General features: G+C 48.7%; 1 protein-coding gene across 1 annotated transcript in view; it reads left to right on the forward strand.

The window, feature by feature from the left end:
• Positions 1-18,311, forward strand: part of NMT1 (N-myristoyltransferase 1) — a 52,611-nt gene that overhangs the window by 25,685 nt on the left and 8,615 nt on the right. The window contains exons 3-8 of the mRNA XM_019523533.1: positions 741-885; positions 5,080-5,198; positions 7,070-7,161; positions 12,311-12,427; positions 16,308-16,478; positions 17,342-17,450. Coding sequence (XP_019379078.1) covers positions 741-885; positions 5,080-5,198; positions 7,070-7,161; positions 12,311-12,427; positions 16,308-16,478; positions 17,342-17,450 — 753 coding nt within the window. The remainder of the gene's footprint in view (positions 1-740; positions 886-5,079; positions 5,199-7,069; positions 7,162-12,310; positions 12,428-16,307; positions 16,479-17,341; positions 17,451-18,311) is intronic.

Raw genomic sequence — 18,311 nt, forward strand, 5'->3', positions numbered from 1 at the left:
TGGAGACAGGGGAGCTAGCTTGGCTGCCAGGGAAGTAGCTGGGTGAGAAGGGGCAACTTTCAGCTGCTTCGCTTACTTCCCTTGGCTTCTAACACAGGTCATGTTTTGTTGCTATTGGCATTGTCCAGTGGCTTGCCTGTCAGCTGTGGGTCCTCTTCTGCCTTCCCGGCTTAATCTAAGGGCAAAGGACAAAGCTGAAGCACCGGGGAGATGCTATATACATTCATTACTGCAAAAGCCTTGACAACGAGTGTTTTAACCCAGAGGTGTCTGCTGTCTTGGGGCAAAAGGAAGCCTCAAGAATGGCTTGTTTCGTTTCTCATGTTAATTAATGCCTGAGGATTAAAGCTTCTTAACCTGATTGATCTTCCAGACCCTTTGACCCTGGAGTACTTTGAAACCAGACTGTGTGTGGCACGTAGCAAATGTGCCAGGTGATGGTCTCTACATTCATGTGGTTTCCTAGAGCTCTGAGTGAGGAGCACAAGCTTGGAGGGGATAACCCTTTTACTCTGCTTGCCCCTTGTTAAATGGCTGTATCAAGGCCGTGGTGGAAGGGAGGGAAGGGGAAGAGGGCAGGGGCAACATGACACAGGTGACCTGTTTGCTCATAGTTTGCTTAGATTGAAATGATAGGACCTGAAATACAACTGTAAGGAGCAAAGTACAGCTGTGAGGAGCAAGGTAAGTAGCTTGACTCATTCACTGTCTGTTTCCCCCCTTCTCTCTGTGCTATTCAGGTGAACTCATTGCCAGCTGAGAGGATCCAGGAGATTCAGAAAGCCATTGAACTGTTCTCTGTAGGTCAGGGACCTGCCAAAACCATGGAGGAAGCCAGCAAGCGCAGCTACCAATTCTGGGACACGCAGCCAGTTCCCAAACTAGGTATGAACACTGCAGACATCCTTCCTTTGTAGGTATTGGAGTGCGCTCCAACCCAGACCATGGCCCTTGCACTCTGCAGCCTGTGGTGTTTAAGATTAAAACAGTGGGATGTAGAATGTTTCTGAATCACCCTTGCCTAGTTCTTGACCAGCTAGTAATTACCAGTGTATTTCTAAAATGGTGCTACAATGACATGGGACAGATAAGTATCTGAGCTTCGCAGTCATCAGTGGCTCTTGTCTTCTGGCACTGATGTGAACTAAGAAAAGTCTTACAGATGGAAGAAAATGAAGCACAGCTTAATGACTTGTGTGTGGTCACCTAGGGAACCTGTGCCCAAGCCAGAAATTGAGTCCTGGTTTTCTGAGTGTTATCTTTTTTTACCATGTTTTTTAGCAGTGCCTTGGTACAAGCAAGTGAATGAGAGTTGTGCCCAGATTCATATACTATCATAATGATATTGCTGACTCTAGTAGAACTTCTTTTGAGCCCATGACCTTAGCATCTGGCCTGGCTTAAATGCATCTTTTCTTAAATCCATCATTATGCTTGATATAAGCGAAGCACAGGAGCCTGTCTGGAAAGCCTAGACTTTTTCACCTGCAGTTCAGGATCTCAAGCATCCTCACAGTGTTACACATTTTGGTTTAAGAATAATAAGTGGTGCTTAGACTTTTAGCATCTGCTCATTCTTGTCCTCTCTTTGATAGACAAGTGGATATAGCTACTGGCTGGGAGTTTCTGTAGTAGTTAACCAAACCTTGGGTTGGATTGGCTGGACAAAAACCTCCATCCTTGGAAGTTTTTAAGACCCAGTTAGATAAAGCCTTGGGTGGAGTTATGTAGTTGGGGATAGTCCTGCTTTGAGCAGGGGTTGGACTAGATTACCTCCTGAGGTCCCTTCCAGCCCTAATTTTCTATGATTCTATGATTGGTTTTGCTCTGATTCTTTTGTTTCATGGAAAGTCACTAAGCTCTCCAATGGTCATGTTCAAGGTTGTCTTGGTTGAGCATATTAATGTAGAATGCCCCTTCTTCTCATACTTGGGTATAGTGATGCCCTTGCAAGCTAGTAGTGTGTGTTCAGCAACAGGGTAGGTGCCACTGAGGGACAAGGCTGCAGTATAGCCTGTTGTAGGGGAATATGGCCATGGACATGATTATAGTCCCCTATTGTCTAAGATGGATCTGTCCAACTTCTAAGAACCTGGGGGCCACACCAATAGCACTACCCCCATCCATCCCCTAGGATAGGAGCAGGAAGCAAAAACTGAGGCAGGAAGGGAAGCCTAGGGACTCTGGCTGCAGTAGTTGCCAGAGTGATAGGGGTGGATAGGAGTGGCTGAATAAGAGCCTGGGGCCACACATTAACTCCTTGCAGGCCATATACGGCCCATGGGCCTCCAATTGGAAGACCCTCGTCCAAGGAAAATGGACCAGTTGCTGCATGGCTCCTGTAGCAGATGGGTGAGTGTTTACATGCTAGCAAATGTCTCGCCTTTTATGGTGACCTCTGACCAGCGGGCTGAGCATCAAGTTATTCTCTACCTACTGGTGCTATGTTTGCCAGCACATCCATTTCTGCTGACCCAGTTATGGAGTCTCACTAAAACGTGTGAGCATAGCAAACCTTTTGAGCCTCTGCACGTGCCTTCCCTGAGCCCTTCTACCTATGGATTAATCTGTGGCTCCATAGTGAAGGGAACTGAGGCATAGACTTGCATAAGGTGTCGCAGCAAGTTGTTGGCAGAGCTGCTAACAGAACTGGGTGAGCCTGACTCCTGTTTCCCTCTGCCAGCTGCTGAACTAGGCTTTCAGTCACAATAATGCTCTCTTACCTATGGGAGGAAGCTGTCAGTCTTATACCAAACCAATAAGGGATCCAGGTGAGATTTTCAGTTTGTGATAGCTCAGCTGGCCAGGCCAGATTAGTTGTTGCTATTTATGAGGTTATTCTCTGGGGAGACCAATGGCTACCCCCAATTAAGCCTATGTTGATATGTATGTGTTGCTGTTCAGAGAGGGATTTCTGGGTCATTTGTACTAATAACTGAGAGACATTGTGATTGTGCACTGAAGTGATAGTTGTGCGGTAATGAAGTATTTTTCATCTCTTCTCTGCTGACAAGTGGCTCTGAAAAGTAGAGAAGCCCAGTGAGCAGAGCTTTTTGAGGCAAAGACTGTTTGGAAGGGCTTCGGGTCCCAGCTGAATTGGAGCAGATTGCAGCAGCTCATGTAATGTTTCTGCAATCTCATTGCTTATTCTGTCTGCCTCTGACATCTCCCTGAAGAACTAACCCACTGAACCCAAGCTGTTTGTTTTCTAAAGTTACCCAGGGTTTGTTCCTGCTTGGGGTGACTGGGAAACTGGCTCCACTTAGCAACTTCTTTCAGGAAGGTGATGTGTGATCCCTCTCACTGCCCCCGTTACGCCTGGCTGTCCCTTTGTATGCTTGTCAGTGCTGGCACCTCACTTATGGAACTGTTATTTTGTTTGCTGTCCTCAAAGGGCTATTTAGTGGAAGTGAATAAGCTCCCAGGTAGTCTTGCATTTAGGCTGCAGTCCCTGTTCTGTCGGGAAGGTCCTGTAATGTGCCAGCATAGTGTCATTCCCTTCAGTGGGGAAAATCTGATCCCATAATGATGATATTTTGCATAGGAGGATCCCAGATGCTTCATATCAAGCTTTTACCTTCAGAAAACCCTGTAAAGACAAGCTATTTCTGGTTAGCTTATCAGGGAACAGACAATGGATAGCCAAATGAAATAACTCGACTAAACTAGTGGTAGGGCTGATAACAGAATTCAGGCCTGCCTGCCCTGACTGTGGTAGACCAGTAAGGATTAATCTTTTTGGCAAGTGTGCTGCAAATTAACCCTGCACCTTCTCCAAATATCATTCCAATCCCCTTCCACTGCCTAATCTCTGCTGCTCTGCTTTTTACTTCCTGCCCCATTTGCTACTGTGCTGCCTGTCCCCTGACACACACAGAAGCTGCCCATTATCTGTGTTGCACATACATACACATTGCCCACCCTGTGCTAGACCAGGGCCTGATTAAAGAGTGGTATTACTTGCACAGCTTCACCTACCTGGTACTGCTTAGAGTCTGGGGAATAGAAGAGTCCTGGGGTCTTGGGACTGGATTTTCAAGTGCCAGAGATGGGGGAGCTGTAACATGAGTGCTTTTGAAGATGTGTCCCTGGGCTTCTCATGCCATTAACAGTGGATGGTCTTGGTTTGATCTAAAATTCACCCAGCCATTGCTGAGAAACCTTTTTAATGAGTATTTTTACAGGAGTCCTAATGACAGTGCATCAGGTCTCCTTTGTGATAGCTTTAACAAGCACTGTTTTTTGCAGAGCTGTGCTAACATCCCTGAGAAGGCTGGTGCCCAAACCAGACCCTCTTGGCTCAGTAAAGCCTGTTAGAAATCATAGTATTTTGCTTTTAAACAAAAGCCACCTTGTTAATTTCAGCTCTATTGAGAACACAGTGGGAAGGAAATCCTGGCATTGGTCAGATGGCAATGGCCAGAGCTGGCAGAAAGATGCAGTCATTTTGAAGCTCCAAGGAAGACACTGTAGACCATGGGAGAGTGTTGGGAAGAGGCTGGCTCGAGCTCTAAGGACTGTGATGGTGCAAAACCATAATGGGAAAAGTTTTCTGTTTACAGCCTCTTGCTAATGCCCTCCTCCCCTGCTTTTGAGATGTGACCTGCTGAAGAGGTTGAGTCAGTGTTTCAGTAGTGGTAGGAGGACTCCCAGCATGTTGCAGAAGGATATGAATAACTCCTGGGGGTGGTGTTCCTTTCCCTCAGGAACCAGCACCAGGGAGTGCTGGGTCACTCTGGAGCTTTTCACAGAAAAAAGGGGTCTTGGCACTTGACCTAGGCAGTCCAAGTCAGTTAATTGCTTTTTTCCCCCCTCCTGTGCCTTCCCTGGTATTTTAATTGAATGAGCAATTCCATTCCTCTGCCCCTCAGGGAGGTGGTAAACATTTGGCGTGCTCCATCCCTGAACGGTTTTCCGCAAAGGGTGACTGATCTTGTATATGAATGGCAAAGTTTTGTTGGGTTCCTTCAGGCTGAAAATGTTGGAGCTGGGGTGTTGTCATTAACCATCCGGTTGCCATGAGTGCTAGAATCCAGGAGGTCAAGAAATCCAGTTTTGTGCTTTCTTTCTGTACGGCAGGTGAAGTGGTGAACACTCATGGTCCTGTTGAACCAGACAAAGACCATATCCGTCAGGAGCCCTATACCTTGCCCCAAGGCTTCATCTGGGATGCCCTGGACCTCGGGGACCGAGGCGTGGTAAGTACGGACAGCACAGGATAAGCCTGTGGACGAGGTGGCCTGTAGCATAAAGTTCCCTGTAACCCATCTGCTGGATTGTACTTGGTCTACAGTTGTGCTGCTGTTTCCTTAAGGCAGTGGCTTCTAAACTAGAGGTCATGAGCTCCATGAAGTCTTTGATTCTCTGAACATTGTAATTAACCTATGCAGTTAACAAGGAATAGGGATTTACTTGGCCTCAGTAGTAATTATCCCTATGCCCACCTTTACCCCACAGTGAGAGAGCTAAACTGAGGAAATTCAGCCTTGCTTCCTTCATGGGCAAGTTGCCCTAGGCAAGCTCACACTGTTGTGTAGAAGTTAGGCACGTGGACACTTAACAAAGAGCAGCTGAGGCTGGGGAAATCTCTGACTCTGTTAATTTTGTGTACCCAAATACTTGCCACAGTTCTTGCAAGGCCCTGCCCTCTATTCATAAAGAATACAAGACCTGTGCCTATATATAACAGGGAATGGGAGTTTACCATGCCACAGCTACTGTACAGTAACTGTCCATTTGCTGGCTTTAACCCTATGGTAAGAGCTAAACTAAGATGGTTTACCACTGAATAAAACAGGAGTCAGTTGCCCCGCTGTAGCTTATACTGGCTGCAGGGTAATACGAGACATAATAAGTTAATGTACCTGCAGGAAACAGTGGAGGGCTTTACAACTCTCAGCAGCTCCATGGTACCTGTCTGTGTGCTGACATTTACCCTGCAGAGAGTGAAAGTTAAACAGAGTCAGTTTAGCTCTTGCCATGGAGTAGGTGTGGACACGGGCAGTAACCACAGAGTAGCTGCATTCCAGCCCTTCTTTAATTGAAGGGATATGATCCTCAGAAACTGTATTTATCTGTCTGGGAACTGCTGCCTTCAGGCTAAAAGGGTCTCTGCCTCTTGCTTCAGCGTTTGATAGATTCATAGATGTTTGGGTCAGAGTTTATCCATCCTCCTGCCATTCGAGTGCTCCCATGTTCAGCCAGCTCTTATAGGCAAAATGGAACTGCCCTTCCCCCCTGCCGCTCCATATCCCTTGAGCTCTAGAGCCGATTCATGCCTCAGGAATCATAGAATTATAGAAAAGTAGGGCTGGAAGAAATTTAAGGAGGCAGTATAATCCATGCCCCTGCGTAAGGCAGGATGGTCCACGTCCAAACTATTTCAGACAAGTGCTGCTTTAACTTATTTTTAAAACTACACAGTCAACCCTGTTGCACAGCTACAGGGCCTACTGCACAAAGACACCAGGAGCACCTCACCTGCTGCAGGTAAAGCAGGGGAATGAGAGCTGTCAGCATCCCACCACTGGAAGGGTTGTTAAAATATGTTTGAAGAAGACCCTTCAGAACCCAGTCTTGCCTCTTCAAGATGATGCGAACCTGATAAAGAGGGACCACGGCAGAGAGATTTTCATGTCCCTCTTGGGTTATTTTATTCCACTACCAGCATTACACCCACATCTGAGTGAGGGGCAAGAGACATTGATAAGAGGACAAGTAGAAGTCATGGGGAACACTGGCCATAGATTGTGCCTACAGCAGACTACAAGGAAGGATGGTTCCAGTCAGTATTGCAGTAGTAGCTTGTGCAGAGACAGATGGTAGCATATCTGATGTATTCCATGATAGTCCAGCAGCCTCAGACCTCCTGATAGAGGCTGCCTGTATCTGGGCACCATCCTGCTAGCTCAGCCTTTTTAAAGGTATCCCTTTACCTTGGTAAACAGGGACTCTCATTGTAGTTGCTTCTGTCCAGGCAGGGCACTGTTACTGAGTAAGCAGATTCCAACCTCTTCTCTCTCTCTCTCTCTCTCTCTCTCTCTCTCTCTCTCTCTCTCTCTCTCTCTAGCTTAAGGAGCTATACACACTCCTGAATGAGAACTATGTGGAAGATGATGACAACATGTTCCGGTTTGATTACTCCCCAGAGTTCCTTCTGTGGTGAGTAGTGGGCTCTTTGAATCCCCTGAGATGGTGAGGTGGGAGGAGTGGATGACATGCTGGTTGATCTGGCTGTCCAAAGCTGCTACTGCAACCATCCTTATTTGGTTATTTTTAATGGCTTTGCTAGCCCTCTAGCCTTCTCTACCTGAACATAGGTTTCATAGACATTAGGGGCTGAAAAGGACCTTGCGAGATCATAGAATCCAGGCCCCTGTCATAGGAAGGAAGTCTGGGGTCAAGTGATCCCAGCAAGATAAATGTCCAGATGCCTTTTGAATGAGTCCAGCTTAGGTGCTTGCACCACCTCTGGGGTGAGTCTGTTCCAGATTCTGGACACACACTGTAAAGAAGTTTTTTCTTATGTCCAGTCTAAATTGGCCTTCCAGGAATTTGTGGCCATTGGACCTTGTTATCCCTTGGTGAGCCCTGGTGAACAACTGTCCTGTTGCACCAACCTTATACTTGTAGGCTGCCACCAGGTCCCCCCTGAGCCTTCTCTTCTCCAGGCTGAAGAGTCCTAAGTTCCTCAGCCTCCTCTTGTAAGGCTGGTCCTCTTGGCCTTTGATCATACGGGTGGCTGTCCTTTGGAACTGTCTCAAGCTTATCCATGTCCCTCCTGAAGTGGGGGAGCCCAAAACTGGACACAGTACTCCAGCTGCAGCCTCACTAAGGCTGAGTAAAGCGGGAGGATGACACCCCTGGTTTTGCTTGAGATACATTGGTGGATGCATGCCAGTGTTTGGTTTGCTTTGCCAGTCATAGCATTGTATTGGTGGCTCACGTTTATCTTGTGGTCAGTCAAGACCCCCTCAAGTCTCTTTTGGTCATTTTGCTCTTTTGGTGAGTGTAGCACTGCCAGACTTATAAGTATGCTGGTGGTTGTTTCTTCCAAGGTGGAGCACCTTTCACTTCTCGATGTTGAAGGCTATCAGGTTTCGGTCTACCAGCCTTGTGAGTGTGCCCTGGTCAGCCTGTATCCACAGCCTGTCTTCCAGTCTGACTACCTTCCCCCATAGCGTAGTGTCATCCGTGAACTTTGCCAGTCTGCATCTGACGGCCAAATCCACATAATTAATGAAGATGTTGAAGAATACTGGCCCAAGTACCGAGCCCTGAGGGACGCCACCGGTCACCGTGTGCCACATTGATTTGCTCCCATCAACTAGTACTCTTTGTGTCTGATCCCAGAGCCAGTTCCCCAGCTATCAGACTGTGAGTCTCCCATGATGTCCTCATAGTTAAACTGGGGAGCTGCAACCTCAGCTAAGTCAAAGGCTTTCTTGAAATTCATATATGACATCAACCTAGTCTCCCTTGTCCAGGCAATGTGTCACCTGGTCATAAAAGGAGAAGAGGTTGGTCGGGCAAAACCTGCCAGTAATAAGGCCATGTTGGTTGGCATTCCATTAGCCTGTTGCTGATGGATCTCTTGATGATTTTCTCCAAGATCTTTCCAGGGATGGACGTCAGACTGATTGGCCTGTAATTCCCTGGATCTTCCTTCCTTCCTTCCTTCCTTCCTTCCTTGAAGATTGGAACCACATTGGCTCTTTTCCAGCCTTCTGGAACAGGGGTCAGCAACATTTTTGGCTCTTTTCTAGTCTTCTGAAACAGGGGTCAGCAGAGTGCTGAAAACACCCAAAACTTCAACTTGTAAGATGTTGGTGTGCCAGGGGTAGATGACGGAGGAGCCATGAGGGGCCCAATTTTTGCTGTTCTGATATAGCCCCAGCCCCTTCCCCTCCATCCACCCAGAGGCACATGTGCCGAGCAAAATGCCTTTGAGTGCCACACTCTGGCACCTGTGCCTACCCCTGTTCTAGAACCTCACCTGAGCACCATGAATTTTCAAATATCATCACCATAGGGTGTGCTATGATGTCTCCCAGCTCCCTCAATACTCTTGAGTGCATTCTGTCTGGGCCTGCGGACTTGGATGTCTAGCCTCTCGAGGTGTTCCCTTGCCTGATCTATGTCAATTGTGGGCCCATCTCCCACTCCCTGGGTGTTTTGCATCCAGTCTGACAGCGTGGCCCCCTTGGGTGGGTGGAAAACTGACGCAAAGTAAACATTTAGGAGATTGGCCTTTTCTTGGGTGTCCAACATCAGCTGCCCCATTTGGTCTCACAGGGGTCCAATGTTGCCTTTGTTTTTTCTCTGACTTCCCACATATCTGAAGAAGGACTTTTTTGTTGTTCTTGATTTCTGTGGCTAACCTGAGTTCAGTTTCTGCCTTGGCTTTTCTGGACCACTCTACATGTGCAGGCTAATGCTGAGTAGTCCTCCTTGGTGATGCTTCCTGTTTTCCATCCGGTGTAGGCCTCTCCTATAACTTTCAGGAGGTCCAACAGTTCTCTGTTTAGCCAAGGGGACTTCCCTGCCCGCTGACTGCATTTCTTGTGGGATGGGATGGACTTCCCTTGCGCTTCAAGGATTGCACTCTTAAGGAATAACCATTCCTCGTGGACTCCCCTTTCTAGGGGGCACAGCTTCTTAGTGCCTGACTGATCAGTCTCCTGAGTTTGTAAAAGTCAGCCTTCCCAAAGTTGAGGATTTCTGTCTTACTGAGGGATTTGCCTGCCCTGCATTGGACAGAGAAAGTGGTCGGTTCATGTCGCTGTCACCAAGCTTCCCCTTGATCCTCAGATCGCTCACCAAATCATCCCCGTTGGCCAGAACTAGGTCCAGCAGTGCCTCTCCCCTAGTCGGCCCGTAGACCTCTTGCATTAGGTAGAGGTCATCAACACAAACAAGAAAGCTACACAACTGGTCGGTTTTGGCCATGTGCTCTTCCCACAAGATGTCAGAGAGGTTGAAGTCCCCCATGACAATCATGCATTGGGAGCATGCAGCCTCAACCAGTTCCTTATTGAATTCGCATTCCATTTCTTCTTGGTGGGGAGGTCTATAATAGACTCCTACGAGTATACTTCCTTCCCCGTGTTCTTCTCGTATTTTAACCCAAAGGGTCTCAAGATGCCCTTCATGGTTAGTGAACTCAGTTTGAAAGGATATGTACCACTCCTCGATGTAGAGAGCTACATCCACACCCCTCTTCCCAGCACAGTCCCTCCTGTACAAAGTATAGCCTTCTATACCAGCAGACCAGTTGTAGGTGGAGTCCCACCAGGTCTCCATTGTTTCTACAAGATCGTAACCTTTATCACACAAGAGAAGGGCCATTTCCTCTTGCTTGTTTCCCAGGCTCCGGGCATTTGTGTACAGACAGTTGAGTCTTCCATGGGAAGCCCTAGGCTTCCTTATGTGATGGGACGTGATCTTTCCTTGGGCTGTCATAGGAGTGGGTTCCCTTAGGCTACCTAAGTTATTTCTACTGTGGTTGACATGACCTGGGCTAGAACTGTTAATTGACGGCCCATCCCCGAGTGATCTTATTTTAAACCCCAACATGTTCCTACACTCACTGTGCTGTTCCCTGGGAAGGCTGCAAGAGTACTGTTAGCTCAGAGGTTTGTCAGTGCAAAGAGTCGCTGACCAAGGATTGCAGGATGAAGTCTAAGACGAGGATTTTTTGTGAGTGATACTTTTTATTGGACCACCTGCATGATTGGGATAGGCTTTAGAATGTGAAGAAGTCTATGATTGGTGGCAAAACCTATCAGAACGTGTTATTGATCCACTCTTTGAGGCAGAGGCCCCATTTCTACAAAGCCTCCCAGCAGGGGGCTCTGGAGGTTACCATACATGCCAACAGAGCTCCCTCCTGTAACACAGCTAAATATCAGTCTTGTAGAGCAGGCTGCCACTTGCCAAAGCCCCACAGGAAGTCAGTGTCACTTCTCAGGGCCAAACTTAGGGCTGAGCGGTCCCCTAATACAGCCACGCAACCAGCCTTTTGGTCTCTATTGGTACAAAGAAATCCCCCAGCTCTATGCATTCTTTTTTGATGCAAAGCATGTGCACAATTGTAGTCAAGCCAGGCAAAGTGCTAGGGCCCTCAGCAATGCATTCTTGATCACCTGTCACTGATGGTTATGCTGACCCCGTGCCTATTCAGCAAGGGGATGGAGAGGCTCAGCTGTGAATTTACAGAGTGTAATGATTATACAAGAATTAATTGCCCAAGGATCTCAAAGTGCTTTATGACCATTAAGCTAATCCTGCAGTCTCCCTGACACAAGCATGTGAACAAGCTGCCACAGGACAGAGGAAGTTGGGGCTTTACCACTCAGCAGCTGCTTTATGGTCAATGTCAGTGTGCTGCTATTGCTTCACAGTAAGTGAAAGCTAACCAGTGATGCTTTTTCCCTCAGTCAGCAAGAGCTGAGCTATTGCAAACTAGCTTCCTACTACCACTGGGTAAAAGCAGATACACTGTCATTTACTGTAGAGCACCTGATTTGCCATAAAGTCCCACCTCACAGTAATACTTCTGTGCCTTTAGTCAGGCTGCTCACTTCTTACGCCCCTCTGGAAAATGCCAGTGCACACCATGGACAGAGGAGTTGATCACAATAGATGTGGGCAGTGGTAGCCCTGCGTTTGTGCATGCTGTACAACCCTGCGGCAAAAGCAGCATGGTGCTTTCCTCAGCTTTTAGTCAGCAACAAGGAAACAGATTGGCTCTCTCCCAGGGTGTCTGCCATACTCTGTGATGGTCTAGGGTGGCTGTCCCTTCTGAGGGAGTGGGGAGCCTGTGGCTTTGCAGGGGCATTCTGGGGTTGGTTGCTCTGGGGTGACAGCTGTGAACTGCTGCGGGGGGAGGGGAAGGGGCAGCAGGGTGGGATTGTAAAATAGTCATGAACGTTCCTTCTCTTTGGTAGTGCATTAGCCCAGGATAGCCAGGCTGGGACTATCCAGTCACTCTGTGTTGACTGTATCACTGAGCCCCATGGAGATTCTCACTCCAAGGGATGGAAGCATGCACTAGAGCAGTGAGGGGATTCCTTTGCCTGGATCCCCAGGTCCAGTGCAGTGCTGGGAGGCAGATAGCCATCATGGCTGCTATCAGACATCCCTTTGGTGTGAAACAAGCCAGTGTCATGTTCAGATGCTGGTTGGTGTGAATCCACATCACAAAAAAGCAGTGGGCTGGAAGTTTCAACAAGAAGTCCTAGCACAGAAGAGAGAAGACAAGTGCACTGGGGCAACTACCTTGATTAACAAAGATTTGTCTCTTCTCCAGGGCTTTGCGTCCCCCCGGCTGGCTGCCCCAGTGGCACTGTGGTGTCAGAGTTGTCTCTAGCAAAAAACTGGTTGGATTCATCAGTGCGATTCCAGCCACAATCCAAATCTATGACACGTAAGTGCAAGCCTGTTTCATTGCCTATCCAGTGCCCTTGCTGTGGCACTAGAGCTCCTGGGCTGGCTTCGAGGCATTTCAACTGCTATCAGTCCTAGGAGTGCCTCAGTGTTTGCAGGGGGCTATTTTAAGGTGGAAAGTAGTGCCTCTGTAAGAGGATTTGATGTACAAAAAACCCCAGTAGCTTAGTTTCATTAGTACTTTGTGAACCAGTTGGGAGCTGTGACTGTAAGCTGAAAGTGTGGCAATTCTCCAGAGCTTTGTACAGAGTCTTTTCCTCTTTTTTGGGAATCTCTTGGGTAAAGGCTTTGGAAAACTATCAGAAGTATCTGGAGGACCGGCATCCCTAGACTTCACTGGGACTTTGGCCTCTGGGGTGGATAGGACCTTCTGAGAATGAAGCCTTTGGGTTTCTCTATTCATTGGGCATGTCTACTACCTGTTTGTTAATGTGCTTTAGGTAACGTGCATTAAATCTAGTACCTCTATTGTGAGGTAGTAAAAAAATTAGCTTTAGCTTATTTTAATGCACGTTATCTAAAGAGGACAGATTTTTTGTGATGCGTTAATGCACATTAAAATAAGCTAATGCGCATTAAAGTGCACATGTAGATGCGCCCAGGGTGATGCAGTTCAGGCACGATCAAGGACTGGTGATGGTGGACATGAGGCCCAAACCCAATGCACATGATTTACATAAATCAGCAGCTGAGTTTTCCTATCTGAGAGCTTCACTGGGCAGCCTCCACAAGCTTCTTAGATCCATTCAGGGGGCAGTGGGTGCTAGCCAGAGTTCTCTGCTTGGCATCTTAGTATCATAGTGCTTAGAGTTGGAAGGGACCTAAACAGATCACCAGGTCCGACCCTCTGCCCTGGGCAGGAACAGGTGCCGGGGTCATATCGCCCCAGCCAAATATCTGTCCAGCCTCCTCTTGAAGACCCCTAAGGTAGGAGAGAGTACCACCTCACTTAGGAGCCCATTCCAGAGCTTGGCAGCCCTAACTATAAAGTAATGTCTCCTAATATCCAGCCTGAACCTTTTCTAACAATTTGTGGCCGTTTTATTCCTAGTAACCCCGGGTGGTGCCTGGGGGAACAGAGCCTTCCCTCCACCCCCAATTCCCGCTGGTCCCCCCTGGTGAATTTGTAAATGGCCACCAGATCCCCTCTCAGCCTTCTCTTGTGGAGGCTGAATAGGTTCAGGCCCTTTAGCCTCTCTTCGTAGGGCCTGCCCTGCTGTCCCTAGACAATGGGAGTGGCCCTCCTCTGGACCCTCTCAGTGCTAGCCACATCCCTCTTGAGGTGCAGCGCCCAGAACTGGATGCAGTACTCCAACTGTGGCCTGACCAATGCCACATAGAGGGGAAGGATCACCTCCCTGGACCTGCTTGTGATGCATCTGTAGATGCACAAGGTGCAGTTGGCCTTACTGACTGCTTCCTCGCACTGGTGGCTCATGTTCATCCTGGAGTCAACAATGACTCCAAGATCTCTTTCTGCCACCGTGTTGACAAGAAGGGTGTTTCCCAGCCTATACCTATATAACAGCTAGCCTATATAGCAGCCAGTGTGTTGCTGGTTCCTTCTCCCTAGATGCAGCACCTTGCACTTGTCTGCGATGAATTCCATCCTATTGTCATCCGCCCACGTCTGTAATTTGTCTAGATCTAGCTGGATTCTGTCCCTCCCCTCCAGCGTGCCCACCTCGCCCCACAACTTGGTGTCGTCAGCGAATTTGGACAGCATGCATTCCACACCCACATCCAGATCGCTGATAAAGAAGTTGAACAGTACAGTCCCCAGGACTGAGCCCTGGGGGACTCCACTGGCCATCCCTCCAGGTTGAAAACGACCCATCCACCACCACTCTCTGGGTGCGACCATCTAGCCAAGTTGCCACCCATCTGACTGTGTAGGCATCAGTGCTGCACTCACCTAGTTTTTTTAAGAGAATATGGTGGGAAACTGTGTCAAAGGCCTTCTTAAAGTCCAGGAATACGACATCCACCCTGACACCTGTGTCCAGGGACTTTGTGACCTGATCATAAAAAGAAACCAGGTTAGTCAGGCAGGACCTGCCCTCAGTGAACCCATGTTGATTGCCCCTGAACATTACCTCCCCTGCTGGGCCCTTTCAGATGTGCTCCTTGATGATTTTCTCAAAGGTCTTTCCAAGGACCGAGGTAAGACTTACTGGCCTATAATTGCCGGGGTCCTCTTTTCTCCCCTTCTTGTAAATAGGGACCACACTGGCCCTTTTCCAATCCTTTGGTACCTGGCCAGTTCCCCACGAGTGCTCATAGAGCTGTGACAGGGGCCCCACTATGACCCCTGCCAATTCCCTCAGCACCCTCAGGTGAAGAGCATCTGGACCTATTGATTTAAATACATCCAACCCCTCCAAAAGTTCGCTAACTAGGTCATCCCTGACCCTAGGCATGGCGGTGCCTCCCCTGGGTCTGTCCGCAGTTCTAGTTGGGGAGATGTCCTGGTCCCTGTTCAGAAATATGGAGGCAAAGAATTCATTGAAGAGGTCAGGTTTTTCATTTGCAGCAATCACCAGATTGCCAAGCCAATCCTGTAGGGGCCCCACGTTACCCAGTGCCGCCTTCTCACTTCCTATGTATTTGAAAAAGGACTTTTTATTATCCTTAATTCTGGTCGCTATCCCTAGCTCCATCTCTGCCTTGGCCTTCCTAGCAGCCTCCTTGCAGTCCCGAGCAACAGAGGTGTAATCCTGCTTGGTGATAGCCCCTTGCTTCCACTGTTTGTATGCCTCCTTTTTTGCCCTCAGGCATCCCTCTTAGCACTCTTCTTAGCACTCCTGCCCCCCTTGGTGCGCACTGGGACTGACTTCCTTTTTGCTCAGAGGATTGTCTCCTTGAGGAACAGCCACCCGTCTTGGACTCCCATCTCATTGAAGCTCCGAGACCGCAATGCCTCTCCTACCAACCTTCTTAGCTTATAGAAATCAGACCTCCTGAAGTCAGGGACCTCTGCCTTGCTGCTTGCTTTCACGACCCTGTGCTGGATAGTAAATTCCAGCAGGCGATGATCACTGTCGCCCAGGTGGTTGAGTACCTGTAGACCCCTCACCAAGTCGTTGCCTGTAGCAAGGACCAGGTCCAGCAAGGCATTTCACCTGGTGGGACTATATGTCTCCTGGGTTAGGTGGAGGTACTGAATCCCAGCTAGGAACCTATGTGAGCGGTCAGACCTGGCTGACTGCTTCTCCCAGCAGATGTCTGGGTAGTTTAGGTCGCCCATGACAACCACATCCCTTGTCCTTACAGCCTCCGGGAGCTGACCTGAGAATTCCAGGTGTCCTTTGGTACCCCAGTTTTTAAACTAAGACGTGACCTGCACTCACATTCCTGTTCTATCACTCTCTGTCCCAAGCATGTAATTGTTATATATTTAGTGGTCTCCTTCAAATTACTAAGGGAGGCTTGTAGTTTCCTGGCAGACCTAGGAGCCCACTGTCAGTGTATAGCAAATAGACCTGTCTGAGACTTCACCCAGCTTTGCGTGTTCAATTGCGCAGCCATACATATGGGCAAAAGCTGCCTGGGAGGGGGAACCTGAGTGGGTTAGATGATTAATCTATGATGGGTGACCAGAATCTCCAACCCCTCTGGCCTGGCTTCTCATGCTGGGGATTTCCCATCCCTCTCCTTCAGGTCATGAAAAGGAGTAGGGGGGATGACTCCTGGCTGACCCCTCTCTCCCAGGACAGTTAGGAGGTCAGGTGTTTTGCATGCTGGGGAGGAGAGCCGACTTAAGTCTGTCCATACAACTGGATTGCTTCCCTCCCCTTCCCGCCTCCCACCCCCTCCAGCTGTGTCTTTCTCACCTTTGGACTCTTTTGTTTTCTGTCAAGTGAAAAGAAAATGGTGGAGATAAACTTCCTGTGTGTCCACAAGAAGCTGCGCGCCAAGCGGGTGGCACCAGTCCTGATCCGGGAGATCACTCGGCGGGTTCACCTCGAGGGGATATTTCAGGCTGTTTACACAGCAGGGGTGGTGCTGCCAAAACCTGTTGGGACTTGCAGGTAGGCGACTCCCCTGTCCCCATACAAGACTTGTGGATCTAGCCAGGAGCAGCACGGGCTTTGCACTTCATACGCTTCTCTTGTGGCTTATTACCCAGATGCGTGTTGGCGCTTCACCTGCTTGCACTGTCCCTTAGGGAGGAGGCCAGGAGCTCTGTATGACTTGTGTGAGCTGTTCAGTTGCTGAAGGACCTGAAGCCTTCTCTCCAACTTGGAGATTCCCATTCTTTTGGGGTCACCTACCCCTTTTCAAATGTTACTGGGTGCCCCTTAAATTCTGAATTATGGCTGCGGAGTAAAGTAACATCTTACACCACAATGGAACTGTTTCAGCAACCTGTGTGATGTAGTCATTTAGTTCTTTTTATTCCCAATTCTGCTGTCCCATTCCCTTCTCTCCCATATCCTGCATAACTCCAGGGGGATGCATACCCCACTTGGAGAAACCTTGCTTTATCTGGTCTGGTTTTTTCAGCTTTAGGGCAGTGGGAGCCAACCTTTTTGGCCTGCACCCTCCCCAAGTGCCACTCCAGTCCCCTTCCCCAGCCCGGTCTCCTGTTCTGCTTCCTTTCCTATGCTCCCTGCTTCATCCACTGCTCTGCTTTCTGCTGCCTGTCCTATCTGCCACTGTGTTACTTGTCCCATCCTTATCTGCCACATGCCCCACACAGAGGTTACAGGTTCCTTCCCCTCTCCTCTCCCCCCCAGCAGTAGTGTTGGCAGTATAAATTCCTGCCTTGCTGTCTAGCATTCTTGCTTGCCACCTACTGGTATGTAGAAGAACTACACGCTCTTTCCAGCCTCCTCCCAGCTGGCCCACAGCATGTGGTGTATGTGCATAACAGATGTGTGTATGTTTGCAGATACTGGCACCGGTCCCTGAACCCTAGGAAGCTGATTGAAGTCAAGTTTTCCCACCTCAGCAGGAACATGACTATGCAACGTACCATGAAGCTCTACCGGCTGCCAGAGGTGTGCTTGACATAAATTGTAGACATGGATATTCCTGCTTTCAGTTTAGCAAATTGCAGCATCTGAGCTAGGTGTGGGGCTGGGGAGGGGAGGGCTCTTCTGACATTTGAAAGTCAGGCTGCTTTTGAGTTCCTGGCTTAAAGGAAATGTTTTTGTGGGGGCTTGAAGGAGCAGACATGGGGAGGCCCCTTTTGTTTGCTTGATCCTAATGCCTGCTGCTAGGGACCCATGTAGCTGTGTACTGTGAGTTCTAGCACCCTTCTGCCTGCCGGTGGGTCATACCATGTTGTGAATGCAGGCCTAGTAATGAACCTGGAAGCTATGTCACAAACTATTAAACTACACTTCGTTTGTACAGTGTCAGCTGCTTCAGATGCCTGAGGGCTAACACAGACAACCATTTAAATCATGCAAGCGGACAAGCCACTTGCCAAATTCTATTGATTTCTATGTTAAAGACCCTGCATAAGCTGATTTAAGTGTGCCAACTAGTCTGTGGGTACAGCTGCTTGTACTTCATTATAGCTTATTGCCTTATTTAGATCACCAGCAGGCCCTCAAGTCTGGGCTTTGCAGGAGAGTCTGTAATGGCTGAAGCAGTGGACAGCCTGAGAAAAGAAACGTGCTGAGTCTCAGGACTTGAATGCCATACATGCTGAGCAGTTTCCCAGATGCCCAGCGGGCCTGCTCGATGCAGCTCTGACTATGTCTCAGGTGGCTGGAAGCCTCTCATGTGACAGACCCAAAGCACAGGGTTCTGAGACCCATGATGTTGGTGTACAGAGAATTAGTAGTGCTAGATGCTGTCTATATGCTTCTCTTTGCCAGCTACATAGAAGAACCCAGGTGGGTGGGTGGGTG

The sequence above is a fragment of the Gavialis gangeticus genome, unplaced genomic scaffold, assembly GCF_001723915.1.
Source record: "Gavialis gangeticus isolate Ggan-Ray unplaced genomic scaffold, GavGan_comp1, whole genome shotgun sequence".
In the NCBI taxonomy this organism is placed as follows: Eukaryota; Metazoa; Chordata; order Crocodylia; family Gavialidae; genus Gavialis; species Gavialis gangeticus.